Source organism: Amphiura filiformis, chromosome 1, assembly GCF_039555335.1.
Source record: "Amphiura filiformis chromosome 1, Afil_fr2py, whole genome shotgun sequence".
Lineage (NCBI taxonomy): Eukaryota > Metazoa > Echinodermata > Ophiuroidea > Amphilepidida > Amphiuridae > Amphiura > Amphiura filiformis.
The window spans coordinates 5,460,330-5,479,645 of record NC_092628.1 but is presented as its reverse complement, the minus strand read 5'-3'; the positions used below and the strand labels follow the sequence as shown (position 1 = coordinate 5,479,645).

At 36.2% G+C, this 19,316-nt stretch overlaps 1 protein-coding gene across 1 annotated transcript; it reads left to right on the top strand.

The window, feature by feature from the left end:
• The first annotated feature begins 1,832 nt into the window (after nt 1-1,832).
• LOC140154965 (uncharacterized) lies at nt 1,833-19,088 on the top strand. Its single transcript, XM_072178007.1, has 12 exons — nt 1,833-1,912; nt 5,377-5,460; nt 7,011-7,099; nt 7,894-8,101; nt 8,743-8,886; nt 10,210-10,248; nt 10,401-10,489; nt 12,339-12,546; nt 13,591-13,743; nt 15,057-15,488; nt 16,187-16,368; nt 17,817-19,088. The coding sequence occupies exons 2-12, from the start codon at nt 5,398-5,400 to the stop codon at nt 18,142-18,144; spliced, it is 1,935 nt and encodes a 644-aa protein (XP_072034108.1). The 5' UTR covers nt 1,833-1,912; nt 5,377-5,397; the 3' UTR covers nt 18,145-19,088.
• Nucleotides 19,089-19,316: the final 228 nt, after the last annotated feature.

Here is a 19,316-nt window from a genome sequence, read left to right as displayed (position 1 = left end):
ACGACTGGCTGTATCTATAATGCTCTAAGCATTCAGTCCAGATTAGCGATATTTGAGTTTTGCGGGCTATTGGAAAATGAGTATAGGCCTATGTTCACACGTGTATGCTATTTGTCTGAATAATCTAAACAGAGTTTGGTGTTGGATGCCTAGGAAGTCTTGGTGTATATTATTCGAATAACAAGAAACAAACTCCATTATCATATAAATAATACACTGTTTACTTTCTAAAGCAAATAGATAATCTAATATGCCTAGTTACTACCCAGCAAACACAAATATATTACAGAAAACGTTAAATGTCGGGTTAAAGGTTATGTGAGGGTCAAGGGCATTAAAAGTTTTAATAACATTCAAAAAACCCTTTGTTCTAAACTTGCTGATAAACGTTCTAACACAATAGACACTTAAATATGTTTGCCAAATGATATTTTACTATAGCATTTCGAATTTTAGCTTGAAATGTTGTTGTATTATTTTTTCAGTATAACACGAGTTTTCATGATTTTTATATAAACATACATCGATATGTTATCAAAACGTTTTAACTAAAACCAAAAACACATGCATTATCATGTTTTAAAAACATTTTGGAGCTTGCTGAATAGTATCCATAAGCAAAACACTTTGACAGCTGTTTAATGCACAACGGAAAAGCAAGGCGAAACATAGCGTTGCACGAACTTCTGTTCCCCGTCCCAAACAGACAATTATACCGCATTTATGCCGTAACACGACACAATCTTGCCTAAAACGCCTCTTCGCAAGCTGATTTTTGGACGGCATTTTCCACACACAAATGAATAGGCAATCTACCCGTTCGAATTCGCGTCGAAAAAATCGATATTTGTTCACTTCTTCTTGTCTATACGAGATCAAATTTTAACCCCAAAATGGATTTTATACATGTCGGACTCTACTTGTTCTATTAGGATACTTTGATTCGTTTCATAACATGATAAACATAACATTTTTCTGCATTTTATAATGCGTTTTTTTGTAATTTTGGAACGTCATTTTTTGCTACCGTTAACCGCAACGTAATCGCCTTACGGTAATTCCACGATTGACCAATTCACAATAGATTTCACCCTCTAGAGAGCATAATAACCGATTTTCGACTAATGTAGCTTGCCGTTCGCGTTCCCGTGTCACGTTTCACGTAAATTTCGCAATCTCTCTATTGTCAAAAAGTTGACAGCCCTGTGCCAGGAAGCTCCAGGATAACCCATAAGTCTAGCTGCAAATGTGTAAACTTATTTCCAATGGGGTTTTGATGGAGTTGGGCCCTCTGGGGTATTCAATTTATAAACAATGTAATTTGTTTTTTTACACTTGAGCTTATAATTTCATCGAGCGATAATACTACGATTTTAAAAACATCACAGCATCGTAAATCGCGCTACGATGTGGTGTCTAAATCGGATTTATTTCCTAAAAACACCGTATAATATATTCCGGCATTTAAAGAAACTAGTGGTGGTGTGTGTATGAATGGCGCTAGTGGTGTGGCGAGTGTGCCAGACTAACCTCATCAAACAAGTAAAGTTCAATGGATTTGATTAACCGCATCGAACTAATGCCATCAATTGCACAAAATGGAGACGAGAATAATTGTGCCTCAATGCAAACTTCTTTATATTCGATTGATAATGCATCAAAGTCGAATACCTTTTTCTTTTAGATCAGTAACAAATAGTTAAATTGACAACCTAGAAAAACAAAATATATGCAAGTACTGTAAATTTGTATTTTGAAGATACATATTTTAATTTCTTATACAAGTAAAATATCAGGATACATTAAATGAATGCAAACAAATTAACAATACTGCTTCTGCTATGCACGCCAAATTAATTTGTTGGTCTTCGTAGACGTACAGACGAAAATCACTTAAAATTCCATATTTTCGGTAAGTGTTACAATATGTTTGGTTATATTGTTGCATTCTTTTTGCTATTTGTAATATGTGTATGCCATCGTTGTTCAGATCAATGGAGGATTCAGCAAGTATATGTCTGTTTAGCATTTTTAAACATTAAATTAAAATTTTTAAGTTAAGCTTACCGACGCGACGTGACTGGTGTCGGTGCACGAGTGTCCGGCAGCAGGACTGTAAGTATTTCCTGTCAAGCTAGGTCTGATTTCCCTCGTTCCAGTATATCTTTTTATTTCATGATCTTGATGTTGATACTGCCCAACACTCCATGCGGAGTCACTCCGATCGGACATAGACATGTATTCATTCATTCATATTTATTTGGCAAAATCGACAGGAACAATAATATAATCAATCACAAATTATCACAAATTTAGCATATATGGTCATTTTCACGGTAAAGGGTGTAACTTTGGATTTTTAACATTTTGATCCGTAGTGTTCTAATAAAGCCACAGAATTCCATGATTTTTGGCCACATAAGTCATCTAGTTAGCAGCTACCTTGGGTAGCATAGTCATCTTTGGGAGTTACTGCGTTCAGTTTTAGCAGGCTTAAATGTACTTAATATTGCCATTTTGAAAAACTATAAAAACAGTAACATTTTGTAAAACCCTGTGTTTTCTTCAGTTAGTTCATGGATAATTTTTCTTATCCTGAAAGTATGGTCATATGTTCAGTAAACACTGCCACATTAGATTTAATTGTGAACAGCCCTGTATTTTTGAGAACCGGACTTGATATTTGTCGTTTCGAGGCTTCATTTTCCGTTAACAATTGTTAACAAACTTTGTGGGTATAGCTTTGGTTCATAATTCTTGGTTATTTCTTCACTTCTTCTTGATTCATAACAGTTGATATCTTAACTTGAAATGGGTAACAAAAATTAGTTGATTTGCAAGCTTTAAAGATTTTTTATAAAATCTTGACTTCAAAGAGCCCTTTTTTTTTTAATTTTTTTGAAGCCTCCGAAACAAACTGTTCAGCAAGCTTGGGCAAATATAAATAAAAGAGCTCATCCAATCTATTTATCAAAATGTAGCAAAGTAGATCCTCAAGTCACTTGTTTTTAAATCGTGGAGAAATATATCACCGTTTGAAAATGGGACCCAATACAAACTTTCCGTTAACAATTGAAGCCTCCGAAACAAATGAAGCCTCCGAAACAACAATAAGATTAATTATCATCTATGCATATCTAAATTGGTGTTTCATACTGATATCTGTATTGTAATTGTTACTTGATATGTGCAGAATGTCATAAATTTAAAAAAATTTTGATATTATGGTTAATGTTTGAAAAATATACTGATACCCAAAAAGCCTGTTTCGGAGGCTTCACATGCAAAAAACACCATACTTAACAAATGGGTAAAAAAGTTAACATGTTATAAATCTACAATATCTGCCGCACAGAATGATCTACTCAATACACACAAGAAAATAACAGCTTAGATGATCCCAACAGTGTTGTTTTCAAAAAAATTACTTGTGCAATGTTTAACCATTGTTAACATGAAGCCTCCTAAACAAAAAAAAATGACTTGCTGTGATAATTTAATTTTGTCACAACTGAAATTCAATACTTAGAAGCAAAGCATGAAAATTGGTAATTGTGATATTTTTACCTATTTTTTCATGTCAACTTGCAGTAGTTAGCCAAATATTTTACTTTTATGATCACCTGTGTTGTTAACTGAAGCCTCCGAAACACAAATCGCTTGAATTGCCAATTCTAAAAAATAACTCCAATTTCTGTTAAACTTGGCTGGGAGGTTCCTTTTATCAAGTAGTATTTGTACATGAAGTTAGACATTCAAATTATTTTAGGAATCCAATTAAAACTTAAAAAATATGTTTAAGGTTGGGAAATTTCCATTGTAAATGACACTTTATGTAAAAAAATTTCAAAACTGCAATTATAAACATAGCAAAACATGGTATAAAATGTAACTTATATCTGTTGACTTACTTTGGAATGGGATATCACATGTATTCCAGCTTTCATGTCATAATTTTCTGAGCTTAAGTAAAATACATTTTTCTTAGATTTTAACCAAAATGTTATGGAAATGTCAAATTTTTTATTAGAAATCAAAAGGTTTAAGCCTTGAAACATTATTTTACTGGAATTTAAGTTGCTTCTATGCATGATTTCAGTAAACAGAAACATATTTAAGTGGTTTGAAATTTTGACCCAAAAAATCAAAAGTTACACCCTTTACTGTGAAAATGACCATATATGAAATACATGGATACATGCAAAGACACCAAAAAGCCGAAATGCCAGGATAACCCATAAAGTCTAGCTGCAAATGTGTAAACTTAGTTATTTCCAATCATGCAATGGGGTACAACATGTAATGTAGGTTGATATGCGCATGCATTGATGCATGCCCCGGGCCCAGCCCCCAAACTTGACACAAAAGTTGGCAACCATGAGAGTTACCAAATCTTTCAAAGACCCCCTTTGCAATGATTTTTCATCAAATTTACCCCCTTTATCATGCAAAATCAAGGACAAAACTTGGCCAAAAACAACCCCTTTTTTGTGGTTTTCAATATTGATGACTAGAATTTCAAACGTACCCCTTTTCAATATCATATTGAATGATTAGAATTTCAAACACCCCTTTTCAATGACACTAAATATTGACATAAAATTACCGGATTTTCTCAAGTACCGGTACCCCTTTTATCCAAATTTCGCGGACACTGCAGTGCAAATTCAATTCCCCCTATTTTACTGATTTCATGGTCAAATTTCGCGGACAGTCTAAAATAATTAAATACCCCTATATTGCCACTTTCACGGTTCTTGCTACTGGTAAAAAATTTCCCCTTTTCCGCGCTATTTGGTAACTCTCATGGTTGCCAATTTTGGGTTGAGTTGGGGGGCTGGGGTGCGTGCGGTTCATGTGAATTAGTTTCTATTTGCTTTATTGATTTCTTGCAGAAGTTTGGTTACGTTGGTTTTAAATTGAGTGGGATCTAGAATGTCCACCAAATGATTTGGTAGATCGTTCCACTCTATAACAGTTCTGGATAGGAAGGCGTATAATTTGTAGACGTCTTTGTTGGCATGGATTTGTTGATAAGCTAAAAAATTTAACATCATTTAAACCTAAACTGTACTAGACAACACAAACCACAGCAAAGTTCACATACAATACACCCATCGAATGAACCCTCTGAGTGTTTTAGTTAGTCAGCAAGGCGGAATACCGCAAGTTGCTAACGTAACTCTAGCTAGAACCTTCTCTTTTCGACTACTGCTCTTTTTAGACCTGCTGTAGCTGTTAATACTCTTTTACAGAGTCCTGTCTTCTTGATATACTACAATTTCGCTTTTGAACAAATGACAGGTAATTGGGTAAAGTTGTTGAATGATTGAATTACTGGTGTACCAATAACCTAGTTTTATGTGATATTTACAGGTACATTCTTTAGAGACAGTGATGGAGGACCCAACCATGGTTTCTGATGAAAACTGGGATGGCTTCCCAGCTGTAGAAAACCCAGTAAGTAGACCCATATGACCAAAAATCATTGAACATGTTAGGCCAAATAAGAAAATAAGCATGTTTCACGTCCCCTCCTGCTTCCTTTTTTGAGGTTTCTTCAATTTTATTTTTATTGTTTGAAATTCAGTTAACTTAAAACTTTAAAAAAAATATGTCTAGGAAGTAGAGATGCTTTCTATAGCCTTGGTAATATACAGGAAACACTTTTATAAGGTTTTGGGATAGTTAGAGGGGGCCTATCTCTCAGAACAACAAATATTTGGTACCGTATATTGCATCGTCAATAAAATGTCTTTTTGAACAAAAAATTGTATTTAAACATTTTTTTAACAATTTTTTAATTTTCTTTCATGGATTTGGAGAATCCTTGGACCTAGATCCACTTGCAAGGATCATTTCTGGTTGAGGGAAAAAAAATCCAAATTAGCAAAGTTAGAATTTGTATCTAGTTCATACGTATTCTATCAAACATAAGAAATGCATACAAAACCAATGTATTTTGTGGAAATATGAAGTGCTGCAAATAAATAAAACAAGAAAGAGCATCCATTACATGTAGATATTGGGTTTTTTTTAAAGCTCAGTGATTTATAGTGCGCTACGCACAGGCACAACGCGTGGATGTTGATCCACAAGCCTCAGCACACTTTACAAGTTGTCGCTGACCACTACGGCCCCACATCATTCCATAAACCATTTAACACCAATTCCGGGACTTTGCTTGCAAGAGCGCACACCCTAGACATTCCACAAATAACCTTCGCAACCAGGTTCAGCTCCCGAGTTTCATACGGGTTACAACGAGACAATTAGCAGTAAGTTCCTTGTCCAGGGGAATTTCAAGCTAATTCAATTTTAGTCTTGAAACAAATTCATCAGGTTTGGTAATGAAACAAAATAAGAGTTTTTCTTTTGTCAAAACCAATATGAAGAAAACTTACGGTACTAGTTTTTCTTGCTGACAGTTTTGTCAGTGAGCCACTGACTTGATCAAAGCTTGGTGTTGTTGTGATGATCCAACAGCTGATGACTGATGAGGTTATGTCACTTCTGGTAGCGATGTTAGTCTTGCTAGCAGTCATCAACTATTGGGTCATCACAACAACACCAAGCTTTGATGAAGTCAGTGGCTCACTGACTAAACTGTCAGCAAGAAAAACTAGTTTGTTTTCTTCAAGTTGGAAATTTGGCAAAAGAAAACTCTCTTTATAAAAAATACCAAGTGTTCAAGTTTGACTATCCTTCTGAAACACCTATACTATGATCAGCTCTTAATATGCGACAATTATTTGGTTTTTTGTTACTGCGCGAGTCAACTTACGCCAGCTTAAATTCACAAAAGCTTGTGTCAGTCATGCAAATCGTTGGAGTTTGCGTAGGAGCTGCGCCCAGCTGTGTGTATGACATTCTATATCAATCCACAATGTTATAAGTCCGGCCGATTATGAGATGATCAGAGTATACTATAACACACTATATTTGTAGTAAATTATGTGATTTACACTTACTTCTGTATACCATTGTGCTTTATTTCCTTTCTTCTTCAGACATTGCCATATGTTGGGCCTATCCCTGGTGGATTGAAACCAGGCAAATCTATTCACCTACAGGGTCAAGTGGCTAACAATGCTACCCAGTAAGTAACTTTGCCATCATTGAATCAAAAGCTTGGACTTCCTCAAAAAAGTCACGTCACTGTGTGCTCCAGCACACATACTATTTAATCGTGCATGTTGCCTTGAAGAACTAGCTTATTAGCTTATTTACACGTACGACCAAAGACGGTACATCTGTACACGCATGAAGTAACTCCAGCAAAATACTGATGTCACTCTCTTGAGGAAGCCAAATGGATTAAAACAGTAATTGCTAAGAATGCTGCATGCGTAGGCCTAAAAGAGTGTTGTATTGTTGTAACCATACCACGGAATGTGGGAATGTTGCCTGTGGGAGTCAGGTATGCGTGAGTGAACTCAAAATAGCGCAATTGTACATAAAAAAGACTTCATGTAAGATGAGCGATGTCGCTGGGTCTGAACGCTGTACCGGCGTCAGCAGAATTGAAGTACCGTTATGCTTAGATAGCACAGGCATGGAATATTCCAATCTATGTTTTATTAATCTATGGTTGTAACATACCGTTACAAAAACAATCAGGAAGACAGGGATATTTTTTAATACTTTTTTTTCTTTCTCAAAGACGATAATTATATACATCTTGGAATGGCCCTGATTTTCTATGAGATACTGCTGCACATTGAAAATAATGTTATCACTGCATTTTCAGAGAATTGACACTGAAAATGATTGATGAGGAAAAAAACCATTCCAGTACCAACAATGCTATATCACTATCAGGCTTATTTTGTCAGTTTTAGCTGATCACTGTATGCATAAAACAAAAATCACATTTTTTTCTTTCAATAACAGTTTCAGCTTTAATCTTCAAAGTGGTGAGAACTCAATACCATATGCAGATGCAGCGTTTCACCTGAATCCAAGATTTAAGGGTATGGTGGTGTGCAACACACGAGTGGGAGGAGAATGGGGTGAAGAGGAAAGACATCTCAATCCAATACCATTTGGCAAAGGAGAACCCTTTGAAGTGGTTATACAGTGTCAGTCGGAAATGTTCAAGGTATGAGGTCATCATCAACCATTCATAGCCTGCGTATTAATATGATCCAATAAGATTTTTGTTTTCGATAATTTACGCACACTCTGATGCCGGTGATTGTGAGACAATGATGTCCTCCAATTGCATACAATTCCCATACCTCAATTATCGCATATTCCAATTAACACACGTCATTAACCTGTGTATATTTTTCCTTATGTGATTCTTGTGCACAGTGTGTATTGCACATACAACTGGTTAGGAATGAAATCAAAACTTGACCGCCAGTTCCAGGCGGTTCCGTCTGGTTGAAACCGGTTTCTATTCTAAACAATGGAACATAGTTCACCCACCAGTAACCGCCTGTCAAGCGGCAGTCAAGCTTTAATTTCATCCCAAGAATGAATTTATCTTGGTTATAATAATGATCATGTGGATGTACATAGATTGTAATTCGTAAAAAAAAGTAGATCACTTGATATCATATTCTTTCTCTACTGATTTCCTCTTACTTGAGTCCTCCTCCTCATCATCATCGCCATTGCGCACCCTACTACTGCCCTCCAGGCTTTTCTGTAATTTTGTCTGTATCATTTTTCTGTCATTTGTCGGTGTCAGAGTCCTACTGTAACTAATTACTATGTGGCTGTGTTTTCTTTCAGGTTTATGTAAATGGCAAACACTACATTGATTACAAGCATAGATTACCATTAGAGAATGTAGACTGTGTGTCCTTCAAAGCAGACGTGGAGGTCAAGGAAGTCCGCTTTGGGACAGGACGTTTAGAAGATTTCCTCAAACCAGTGGTAAGCAAGATGAGAAGTAAATTTGACAGAGCTAGCAATTTCAAAATAGTGATGGCTACCTGAATAAAATAGTAACAACTACCCCAACCATAATCCTAATCCCAAGTTTGTTTTGTGAGACCACACAGCGCCATTGTTTGCTAATTATAACGTTTTAAAAAGTTGAAGATTAGGAATTACATGTAGGTACATTCATGTACAGGCACTCTATAAATGAGCTGCCCTGTTCATTTGATAATTATTGTACCAAACGTTCTGACATAACTACAAGACACGATGTATGCAAATGACCTAAATCTAACCAAAAATAAGAAAGTCTTTTCTGATCATGTCATACATACTAGAGGTCCCATTCTTTGGAATTCTTTAGATAAAAATCTGAAAGCTTCAAAATCTGTTAAACATTTCCGCAATCAATTCAAAACAAAACTTATCTCTAAATATAATTAATCTTTTCCGTGAGCACTCCCCCTTCCCATGTCTTTTGGTTATGTTAAGTGATGTTGATTTGTTTTGTTAATTTCATTAGATTTTAGGTAAAGGCTAACTTTCAGACCTTTTTGGTCTTCCAGCCTTGTGTTTGTATATTATTTTTTATGCAATGTCTTTGATTTTGATGGAAAATAAATATGAACGAATGAATGAATGAATGGGTTTTGGTAGATATCTGAGATGTTTGCTTTGTGTGTGGTGAGGGGTAGTATAGAGTGGGGTAATGTGTGGGTATGAGAAAACAACTTTTTAGTGTGTTGATCGTGTGTATGAGTCATGTGAATAGTAATAACACCCTGTTGCTCGTAGTGAGCGTAAACAGGGAAGTGAGGTTCTGATTGGCTGATTCAATCGGATGACAACCGTCACAATCATAACAAGAGACTGTTAATCTGATTGGCGGATTGACAAGTCACTGCTGCATTCGGTGCTGATTGCAAATCGTCGGCCTACTACGATAATTGCCCAAGTCATTTTTTGTAATTTTGAGAACAAAGTACAAGTCAAGCATGCATCAATTACATAAGTACCCTAATTATTTTAGATTATTCCCTTCAATTGTCTCATTATCATTTGTTCTTGTTCAAAGATTGGTGAATAAATATGTTTCAATGCATGCCAGAACCAAATTTTGTACTTTGTTCTCAAAATGACAAAAAATGACTTCGGCAGTTAGCATACTAGGCTAACAAATTGTTGCTCATTAACAGGGCACTCATGTGATCAGAGCAAGATGAATAGGTGTTAAAGTTTTCTTTTCTTCATATCATGCATAATTATTGTTCCATATGAATTCAATTAACAGATTATCTTGTGTTTTGTAATTTCCAGGGGAACGGCACAGTGGAAAACAACCATGTAGAAACACAAGTAAGTTTGTTTTTATTAATTCAGAGAAATTTGTATAAACAATAATATGACATGATCTCGTCCACTCAGACCAAAGTACATTTTCTTGTATTTTTATTGGTTTTTGCACCTTATTTTGTACTATAATGTATGCATATTTTTACCATACACAGAATGTTCCCTTCTCACAACCAGTTCCAGAAAAATTAATTGATGGCAGCTTGATATACGTCAGTGGTTATGTGCCCACATCAGCTGCTGGGTAAGTCATCACCAACTTATTTTCTTAAAAAGATCTATTTCTGCACCTGTTTAACAGACAAGGTGGGGAATTTTCAAGACCTATGATCCTAAGCTGTGGAATTTCAGGACCTGTGCCTAAGCTCGGAATATCCTTGGGATATTCCTCGGTTCAGATTTCAAATGCTCTCCAAACAACAGATGCGATTAATCAGAATTAATGCTAATTTTATATTGGTCAATTTCAATATTTATTTATTCGTTATTTATTCAGGAAATTCCATCAATACAAATGTACTGGTCTCCCTGGAAGACCTGATTATATACATAAACATGATAATAAGATAATAAAAAATATATATTTAACAAAATGAAGGATTTAATCATTATACAAAAAAAAAATGCAAAAATGTATAACTCAGATTATTATACAAAACTTACAGATCAATAGCATTTTTAAATTCACCCAAACTCATTGAATTGAAATTGACACGAAGATTGGGAGGAAGCTTGTTCCAAGCAACTGAAGATCTGTAAAGGAAAGTTTTCTATTTATTTATTTTTTATTTCTTTCCAGAAGAGGTTTTCCATATTGGAACCACCAAACTGTTTTGAGCTTGGCCCCTTGTACATTTTGAATGAGTAGAATGAGTGAAAATAAAATTTGAAGAAAGATACTCAGGAGCAATGTGTGTGAGACATTTAAAAGTTAAAATAAGTAATTGATGCTCCCATCTACAGCCAAGTTTAACCCAGTCCAGGTCTTTCATCATATTGTCCACTGAAGTTCTGATATCTGCAGAGAGCAAAACACGGGCCAGCCTATTGTGCAAAATCTGGAGCTCATTATTGTGACAGGCACTGAAATTGGACCAAACAGAACTGCAGTAGTCAAAATGAGGAAAGACGAGGGCTTTGCTAAAGCATTTTGACAGTATTCCATGGAAGGTATTGCTTTACTCTCTGAATGACTCCTATGCGTTTAGATATGTTAGAAGATAAATAATTAACATGTTCATTCCATGATAGATTGGAATCAAAGGTAACTCCTAAATATTTAAACCTTTCAACTCTTTCAATTTGTTCATTTCCATAGATAAGAGAAACATTGTTAAACTTATGAAGAGCTTGCCTTGTTCCAAACAGCATTAGTTTAGTTTTCTTTATGTTTAGAGTTAAATTGTTGGCCTGGAACCAATCGGCAATGTTATTTAGGTTAGCATTAAGATCATTTTGCAGAATATTGGGATCAGATGAACTAAGTAATACAGGCAGATTCATATGTTATCACAATTAGCAATAGTCAATTATATTTGCAAAAAACTAGTTAAAATATCGCTCAAGGATTATCTTCCAGGTTGGAATTTTCAACATCTCACACAACGTTTCAGGAAGGGAAAGGTAGGGAGGAGGTCAGCGTCCTAATGAAGGTGCTTTTGTTTTTAATGCTGGTTTCATACTTTCTGCCACTTGCCGCTGAGCGGCGTGACGCTTCATCATGCCGCTTGTATTTTTCTGCATGCGGAGCAGCACACCGCTGAGCGGCAGCAGCATGACTCTGAAAGCCGATGTTGCCACCACTCCAAAATCATATTTTGTTCTCATACTTCAGAGCGGCACTGCTCCAAATTGACATGAATTCAACTCCTAGCGATGCTGCCATTTCAGCAAAGCGGTGGAGTGATTGATATATCCGCTAAAATTGCCGCTGGTCACCACTAGTGTTTCTGGTGCGACTGCACATCTTAAACATAATCATTGTCTGAGTGGCAAAGTGGCAAGCAGCAGGAAAGTATGAAATGAGCTTTAGACATCATCAAACTTCTGGTTTGTTCCCTTAGTGAAATGATCATTGCATCTTTTGTCTGTAGATTCAGCATCAATTTACAGCAGGGTAATGGTGATGGCATCCCAGGCATGAATTGTGCTCTCCATCTCAGTCCTCGTTTTGAATCCAAAGTGGTGTGTAATACCATGATAGATGAGATGTGGGGGAAACAAGAAATCACCAATGAATTTCCTTTCATTAGAGGAGGAGAATTTCATCTCAAAGTTCAATGCACAGAAACTGGCTACAAGGTATGTGTTAATTCTTATAACTTTATGTAAGTGGGAATGACATTTTAACAAATGTGCATCTATTATAGAGACCGGTATTGTTATAGTTCTACAATTTGATTTCTGTTTAAAATTGGTGCTAAACAGATACAATGTGATATGATATGGAACAATGAAATCAAATAGAAAGGAAAGTTTGACAAGGGCTAAAGTTGAATTTATACTCGATCGCCGAGAGATAGCAATGTATCACTTTTGGAAAGCGATGGGCAATCGCCGAATTTCGTGATGCATCGCTCTTCGCTTTTGCATCTATACATAGCAATTAAAATATTCTTAATATACACCCACTGCTGTCAATAAATATTATTCATCACCAAATGTTTTATCGAGATATTAATTAGCAAAATAATTGATCCAGTTGATGATTGGTTGATGCATTCACGTGTCAAGCGATATCGCTCGAAAGTTTAGATTTCTTCAACTCGCAAAATCATTTTTTCTTGATGATTTGTATCGATTGATTGGCTTGACACTCTTAAAACGGAAGTAAACATTGAGCATGCATGAGAATCGCTTTTCTTCAAAAGCGATCAAGTATAAATTCAGCTTTAAAGTTGATTGAATAGTTCCATGGGGACTTTGAGATGCTCGGTATGGTAAAGTTTTAGAAGTTTGAAGGAGAGCACCTTGATCAAGTTGCCCAAGTTATTAAAAAATCACTCTTCACTGGGGTTTGAAGCTTGGTCTCTGGGTTGCCAGACTGAGCTTAGGAAACATCAAACTGGGAAATATCACTATTCTATACAGTCTAAAGGATTCTAACAGAAAACACTTCTCCAGTAGAAAACAATTTTTGGTTATTTTGATATGTGGTAAAAGTATGGTAGGCCTATGCAAAGGGCACAAAGTTTTGATTTTAAAGAGAAGGCAACCACACTATCACTATATAGAATTGGGAAAAGAACACATCCTGCTTTAAATGAATGGTACTGCTCTCTATTTTGCTGTCATTTTGATTGGCGTTAACTTTGTCTATTCTGTTCTGTTTTTTACTTGTATCAGGTGTGGGTCAATGATAAATTTCTTTTAGAGTACAATCATCGCATTGAAGACCTTGACAGAATCAATTGCCTGGCTGTAGAAGGCAATGTTGAAGTCAGTAGCATCAATTTTATCCAGAATGAAGAGGAAGAGGATGAATCAATGGATGAAGAGGTAACAATAAACAATACCATTAAATTGCATACAGATTAGGGTGTATCATTTGTCAACCAAGTGGAGGACTAATAAGACGAACTCAGAATGAATTCAAATTTTGGGAATCTTTATTATTTCATCATTTGGCACATTTTAAGACTAACTATATTAAATTGGTTGACATAAGGGGAAAGGGGGGGGGCATGATGCACCCTAATGCATATCTTTGGTTTACACTAAACCCTTGGCCAGTGTTGTAGCTAGCCCATTTTGAGTGCTGGCTAATTTTACTATCCAATTCATGCATTAAGAGCACAGGCTCAGGGCACTATCTTGAATGTGAGGTATCGGTGAAAAGGCTACGGGTGTATCACATTCATAAAAAATGTGATTTTTGTTTTGTTGCTCTTTTTATGATGAAAAAATCATTTGTTGCCAAAAATTCAATTTTTTTGTGCCGGTTGGCCAGCGCCGGAACTCATCCAGTGTGCTGTGTCCTTGAGCAAGATAGCTTATTTCCCAATTGCTTCACTCCACCCAGGTGTAAAATGGTGAGCTGGGGGTAATTACAATGTATGTCGCTGAGAGTACCTGCGCATCAGTTGCGGACATGGTTCTGATGTATTCTAATGGCATCGGAATAATTGTTGAAGTGTGCTGATGCTAAAAAACAACCAACATTTATTTATTTATTTATTTACCACACTCTTTGAATTAAATCATGCATAATTTTTTCATATATGTTTTTACCACAAATAGTGCTCTAACCATTTTTTGATTTAAGAAATATGTTGTTGAATTGCGATTCCACTTTCCTTCTGGTTAAATAAATTAGTAGGGAACAGGAACATTTGGGCATTTTGTTTCAGGTTTGAACACAGCTGACATCCATTTTGATACTGAACTCCTTTGTTAAAATAATATTACAGAAGCATCAACCATCTGATTAAAGTACCATATTTCGTCGAATAGTGGCCCCCCTCAAATAAACGCCCCCACCACTTTTTTTCAACCAAGATGTTTCAAAATTCCGATATTTCCATGCTATCTTGTGTAGTAAGCTTACCAAGTTCCCCACATGGTCAATAATAAGCGTCAATAATTGGCGAAAATCTGCATCGAACACCGTAAGTGAACCAAAAGTCAGTGTCAAAAGTTCATAGTTCGTCATTTTAGCGTGACTTTTAAGCTTACCTAATGATTTTAACAGGAATTGTCGTGCTACAAATGACCTCTAATAAACGCCCCCACTTGGGAAAATGTAACTCCCCCGGGGGCGTTTATTCGACGAAATACGGTAACCATATTTCTTAATTCTTTCAATCTTACAGGCAGCTGAAGACCAAACTACAACTCAGAATATAGAGCAAGAATCCATTTCAGTCAATAGCGCTGAAGAACAATCCATCGACAGTACAAAACAGTCCGAGGAAGCAGCTGATGCATCACCTCAAGAAGCTGTTCTTGAGCAGGAGGGTGGGGATAGTGCAGACAACTCATCTGAAAAGGAACCAACAGATGAGTTGGAGGGTTCAGAACAAAAGAAAGACACAGAAAGCACGCCCGGCGATGCAGCGGCTGCTGCTGCAACTCCATCAAATGACAAAGATGGAGAAGGAGAACCTGAGAAGAAGAAAATGAAACTTGATGAGGAGGAGGAGATGGAGGGAGATGAGTCTGGTGCGGAATCAGATGATTCTGAGAAGAAGGAAGATGATTTTGATGTGGAGAGGATTCTGACAAGAAGGAAAGGACCAGATGGGGTAAGTCTCGTAGACTGAATCCTTTCATTGTCATCCAAACTGTGCATGTATATTGTGAAATGCTCATTATTAAAAACAAATTATCCTCAGTGCAACCTGTGCAAAGTTAGTACAAAAAGCAAGTAAAATGTACTATTTTAAGTCATTTTTGTGTTGAATGAGTTTTGTTTTAATTAGATTTAGGTGACTGACTTTGCACATTATGAAGGAATACTTGGGGTTGTATATTTTGGCAATATGGACTTCTTCCCATACTGTAGAAACTGCTATCCAATTATGGAAACTTTCCCGAAACTGCTCATTTTATCCTATGCAAAAGTATATTTAAGGATATTTTAGGCATTTTGACAACATCAAGTGACATCTACTACAAAAATTAATGTATTGATTCTAATGAGGGGTACTGTGTTCTTTTGTAGGAATCATCTTGCACTATTGGCACACCAGGTTTATCGCTAGGTTTTGAATTCAATCAAATACTGGAACTTACATTTTTTCCAACTTGCTATGTTCCGTCTGAAACCATCAGACTTCATCAGGCAACTGACCCGCTGGGTTGGTCATGCGACCAGTATTTAATTTAATTCAAGACCTTGTGAATCTAATGACTGGATGACTGAGAATATTCACTATTTTACACCAGATTTATCATTGCATTAATCATTCTGTGCATGCTGTCATGTTTTAATTTCCTTCAGGATGAGTACCTGCTGAAGTGGGGAGGATGGAGTTTATATGACTGCACATGGGAGCCTGAAGCCAACGTATCTAAGGGAGTCAGAAGAGCTTTCAGCAAGCCCATTATGACCAAAGACAGATTAATAAGCAGCTCGGATATCTTTTATGAGAATGTACAAGCACATCTCACTGGATCAAGGAGGTAGGACGGAGTCTTTTTATTATCCTCCTGGCTAGCCAGAAAAGGGGGATGTTGTGATGTATATTCCTTGTGTGTATAATGTGTGGTGGATTTGGTTATCCTTTCCTGCTCGTATTACCTTAGACCAATTTACCATAGAGGGATAGGAAATATGCACTATTTTACCTGTCATCTGTGCCATAGCTTCAGTTTAATAAATAAAAGACTACTGTATTTCAAATAAGGCTGGCATTTTCGGTCGGGTAAACGGGTACCCGCCGAGATTACATTACCGGGTAGGAAATACCCTCCCGGGTACCAATTCAAAAAAAAAAAAAAAAAAAAATTCAAGATATTTTGTTATTTTAATATGAAAATTGATAATTTGTATTCATGTCATAGTCTATTAATGATTTCAAAATGCATTCAAATTCAATACATTTTGAAATCATTAATAGACTATGACATGAATACAAATGATCAATTTTCATATAAAAAATAACAAAATATCTTGAAATTTTTTTTTTTTTAGGTCAACCATGAATGATCCTAGCATTTAGGTCTAGGTCCAGAGACACTACAAAACCAAAAAAAAAAAAAAAAAAAAAAAAAAATAAAAAAATATTTTATTTTTTTTCAATTTCAGTACCGGTTACCCGCCTGAAAATTGCGGCGGTACCGGTACAAAATTACCGAAAATGCCAGGCCTAATTTCAAACAAACTACATTAAAAATGGCAAATTCTATGCTGACATTGCACCAGGAATTTGTCAAAGGGTAAAATAATTTGTTGATTGAGTGCTGTCGTCAATTTTGTGGGACTAGTTTGAGGACAAAGGCATGTGTACAGGTTGCCGATGTCTGCAACCTTCCAGTAATTTTTTATTGTGGCATATCACCTAGCATTTTATTTTTCTGATTTATAGGCTTTCATATTAAAATCTTAACAATTGGTAATACTGCAAGATGACCATTTTGAGCAATACATATACATCTATATATCATTGCTTGCTTGCTTGGTAATAATGTGATTTGAGCACAAAGTGTTCATTACCTGGCTGCAGGACACATGAACGGACATGCTTAAGATAAGCTGAACAGGGAGCTTGGTATCCCTCTATGTTATATTTGACTCAATTATTACTATTACTGTGGAAAAGACCATGCTGCATTTGGCTACCAGAAAAATACACAGTGGACAAATTATGATTTCTTTACAATGGCATATATAATAGCAACAATTTGGTATATAATTCAACCATTTGCAAACTTGAAAAGAAAATGTGTTCTAAGAATGCAATGTATAAAAAAGAATTAAACAAAGGAAATCAATTTAAAATTTGCACTGTCAAATCACCAGTTTTTTATCCTTCCAGTATACATGTCACATACAGCCAAAATGGATTTAATGTATGACTCCAAGCTTACTAATTCTGACCTCTCTTATTTAAATGTTTTTATCCACTCAGTGAGCAAATGAAACTACGCATCGAGCATGACATCCTCCGCAACATCCTTGGCGACTCGGGCCGTCCAGCTGACAAAAACGATCCCAGCGGCTGGAGATTTTACAACAAGTCTGATTTACAGGAATGGGGCCTACCTGAAAACTGGTGGTACAGACTGGACAAAAAAGGACACGGCAAGCAAGTGTCATTCCCACTGAAAATGAAGGTACAGTTGGACTGGACGCCACTGTCCTTTGTGTTGGATAAACACAGAAAACTAATACCAGCCAGACGAAAACCATTGGAGCTTTTGCTTGTGCAGATGAAGAAAAGAGACTATTCCGTGTAAAATATGACATGTACTTGAAGTGAAAGGATCCAATGCTGTCTGAAATGCCATTTGAATGGAAGACATCGAAATGCTATTCCAGCTGAAATCCATACACCCCCTATGGAAGTCATGACCTTAATCTTCTACCCAGGGAGTGTGAATTTCAGCTGGAATAGTCCAGTGTGACACCATCTGATCCAACCAGGCCAAAGATATCAATTTGTACAATTAAGTTCCTCTCATTCATCATCCACTTGCGTAGTAACAAGTGTGCTATTGCAGGGCCTAGATTTCGACGAGAATCACAGAATCAATACTTGTAAGATTAGGTTGCGAGAATCAACTTCTCTCATTGTATCATACAGTAAGTGCAGCGACTATGATGGATTTTGATTCTCGCAAACCAAGCCGAAATCAAAGCCCTGTATTGCTGAAATGCGTAGGGTCCTAGCATAATATTTGGATGCAAAGTTTTGTTTTACAATGCCACTTTTCTTACTTACTTATTACCTGCATCAATTTCACATGTCATTGCTTCCTTTATTGTGGTTGGATCAGGTCACATGACAATTGATTACGTATAACCATAATAGATAATCATATGACTTTTTAATATGAGTTTGAATAGGCTATTCCATTTGAAACCCATACACCTGCTGGAAGATGTGACCTTAATCTTCCACACAGGGAGTGTGAATTTCAGTGGGAGTACCTGAATGGTTGGCTCCATTTGAAATCTTGGCCCCCTGTGTGGGAGAATAAGGTCGTGTTTTCCATAGGGGGTGTAGAAATCAACTGGAATATCCCATTATTTGATGTGAGGTATCAATCAACATCCAGTGATCATCATCATGCTGACTGTAATTTATACTTGCAATTTTTCTTTATGATAAAGGCAACATTTCTATAATAGAACATTGCATCTTGCCACTTTACTGCATGATTTTCTGCTCTATACTAGATACTGAGGTCAAAGTCATTGACGAATACAGCAGCAAAAATCATTTGTCACAACAGGAGCAGTTTAAAGGCCGGCTTTAATGAAGTGCTGTAAATTGTAACAGTCATTCTGATGGTTCCATTAGGAAGAGTAAAATGTGACATGCCATTGAATACCATCACCAACTTGTGCAGTAGGCAAGCATATTATTGCGGACATTTCCCTACCATACTTGGTTGCACGGTTGTGA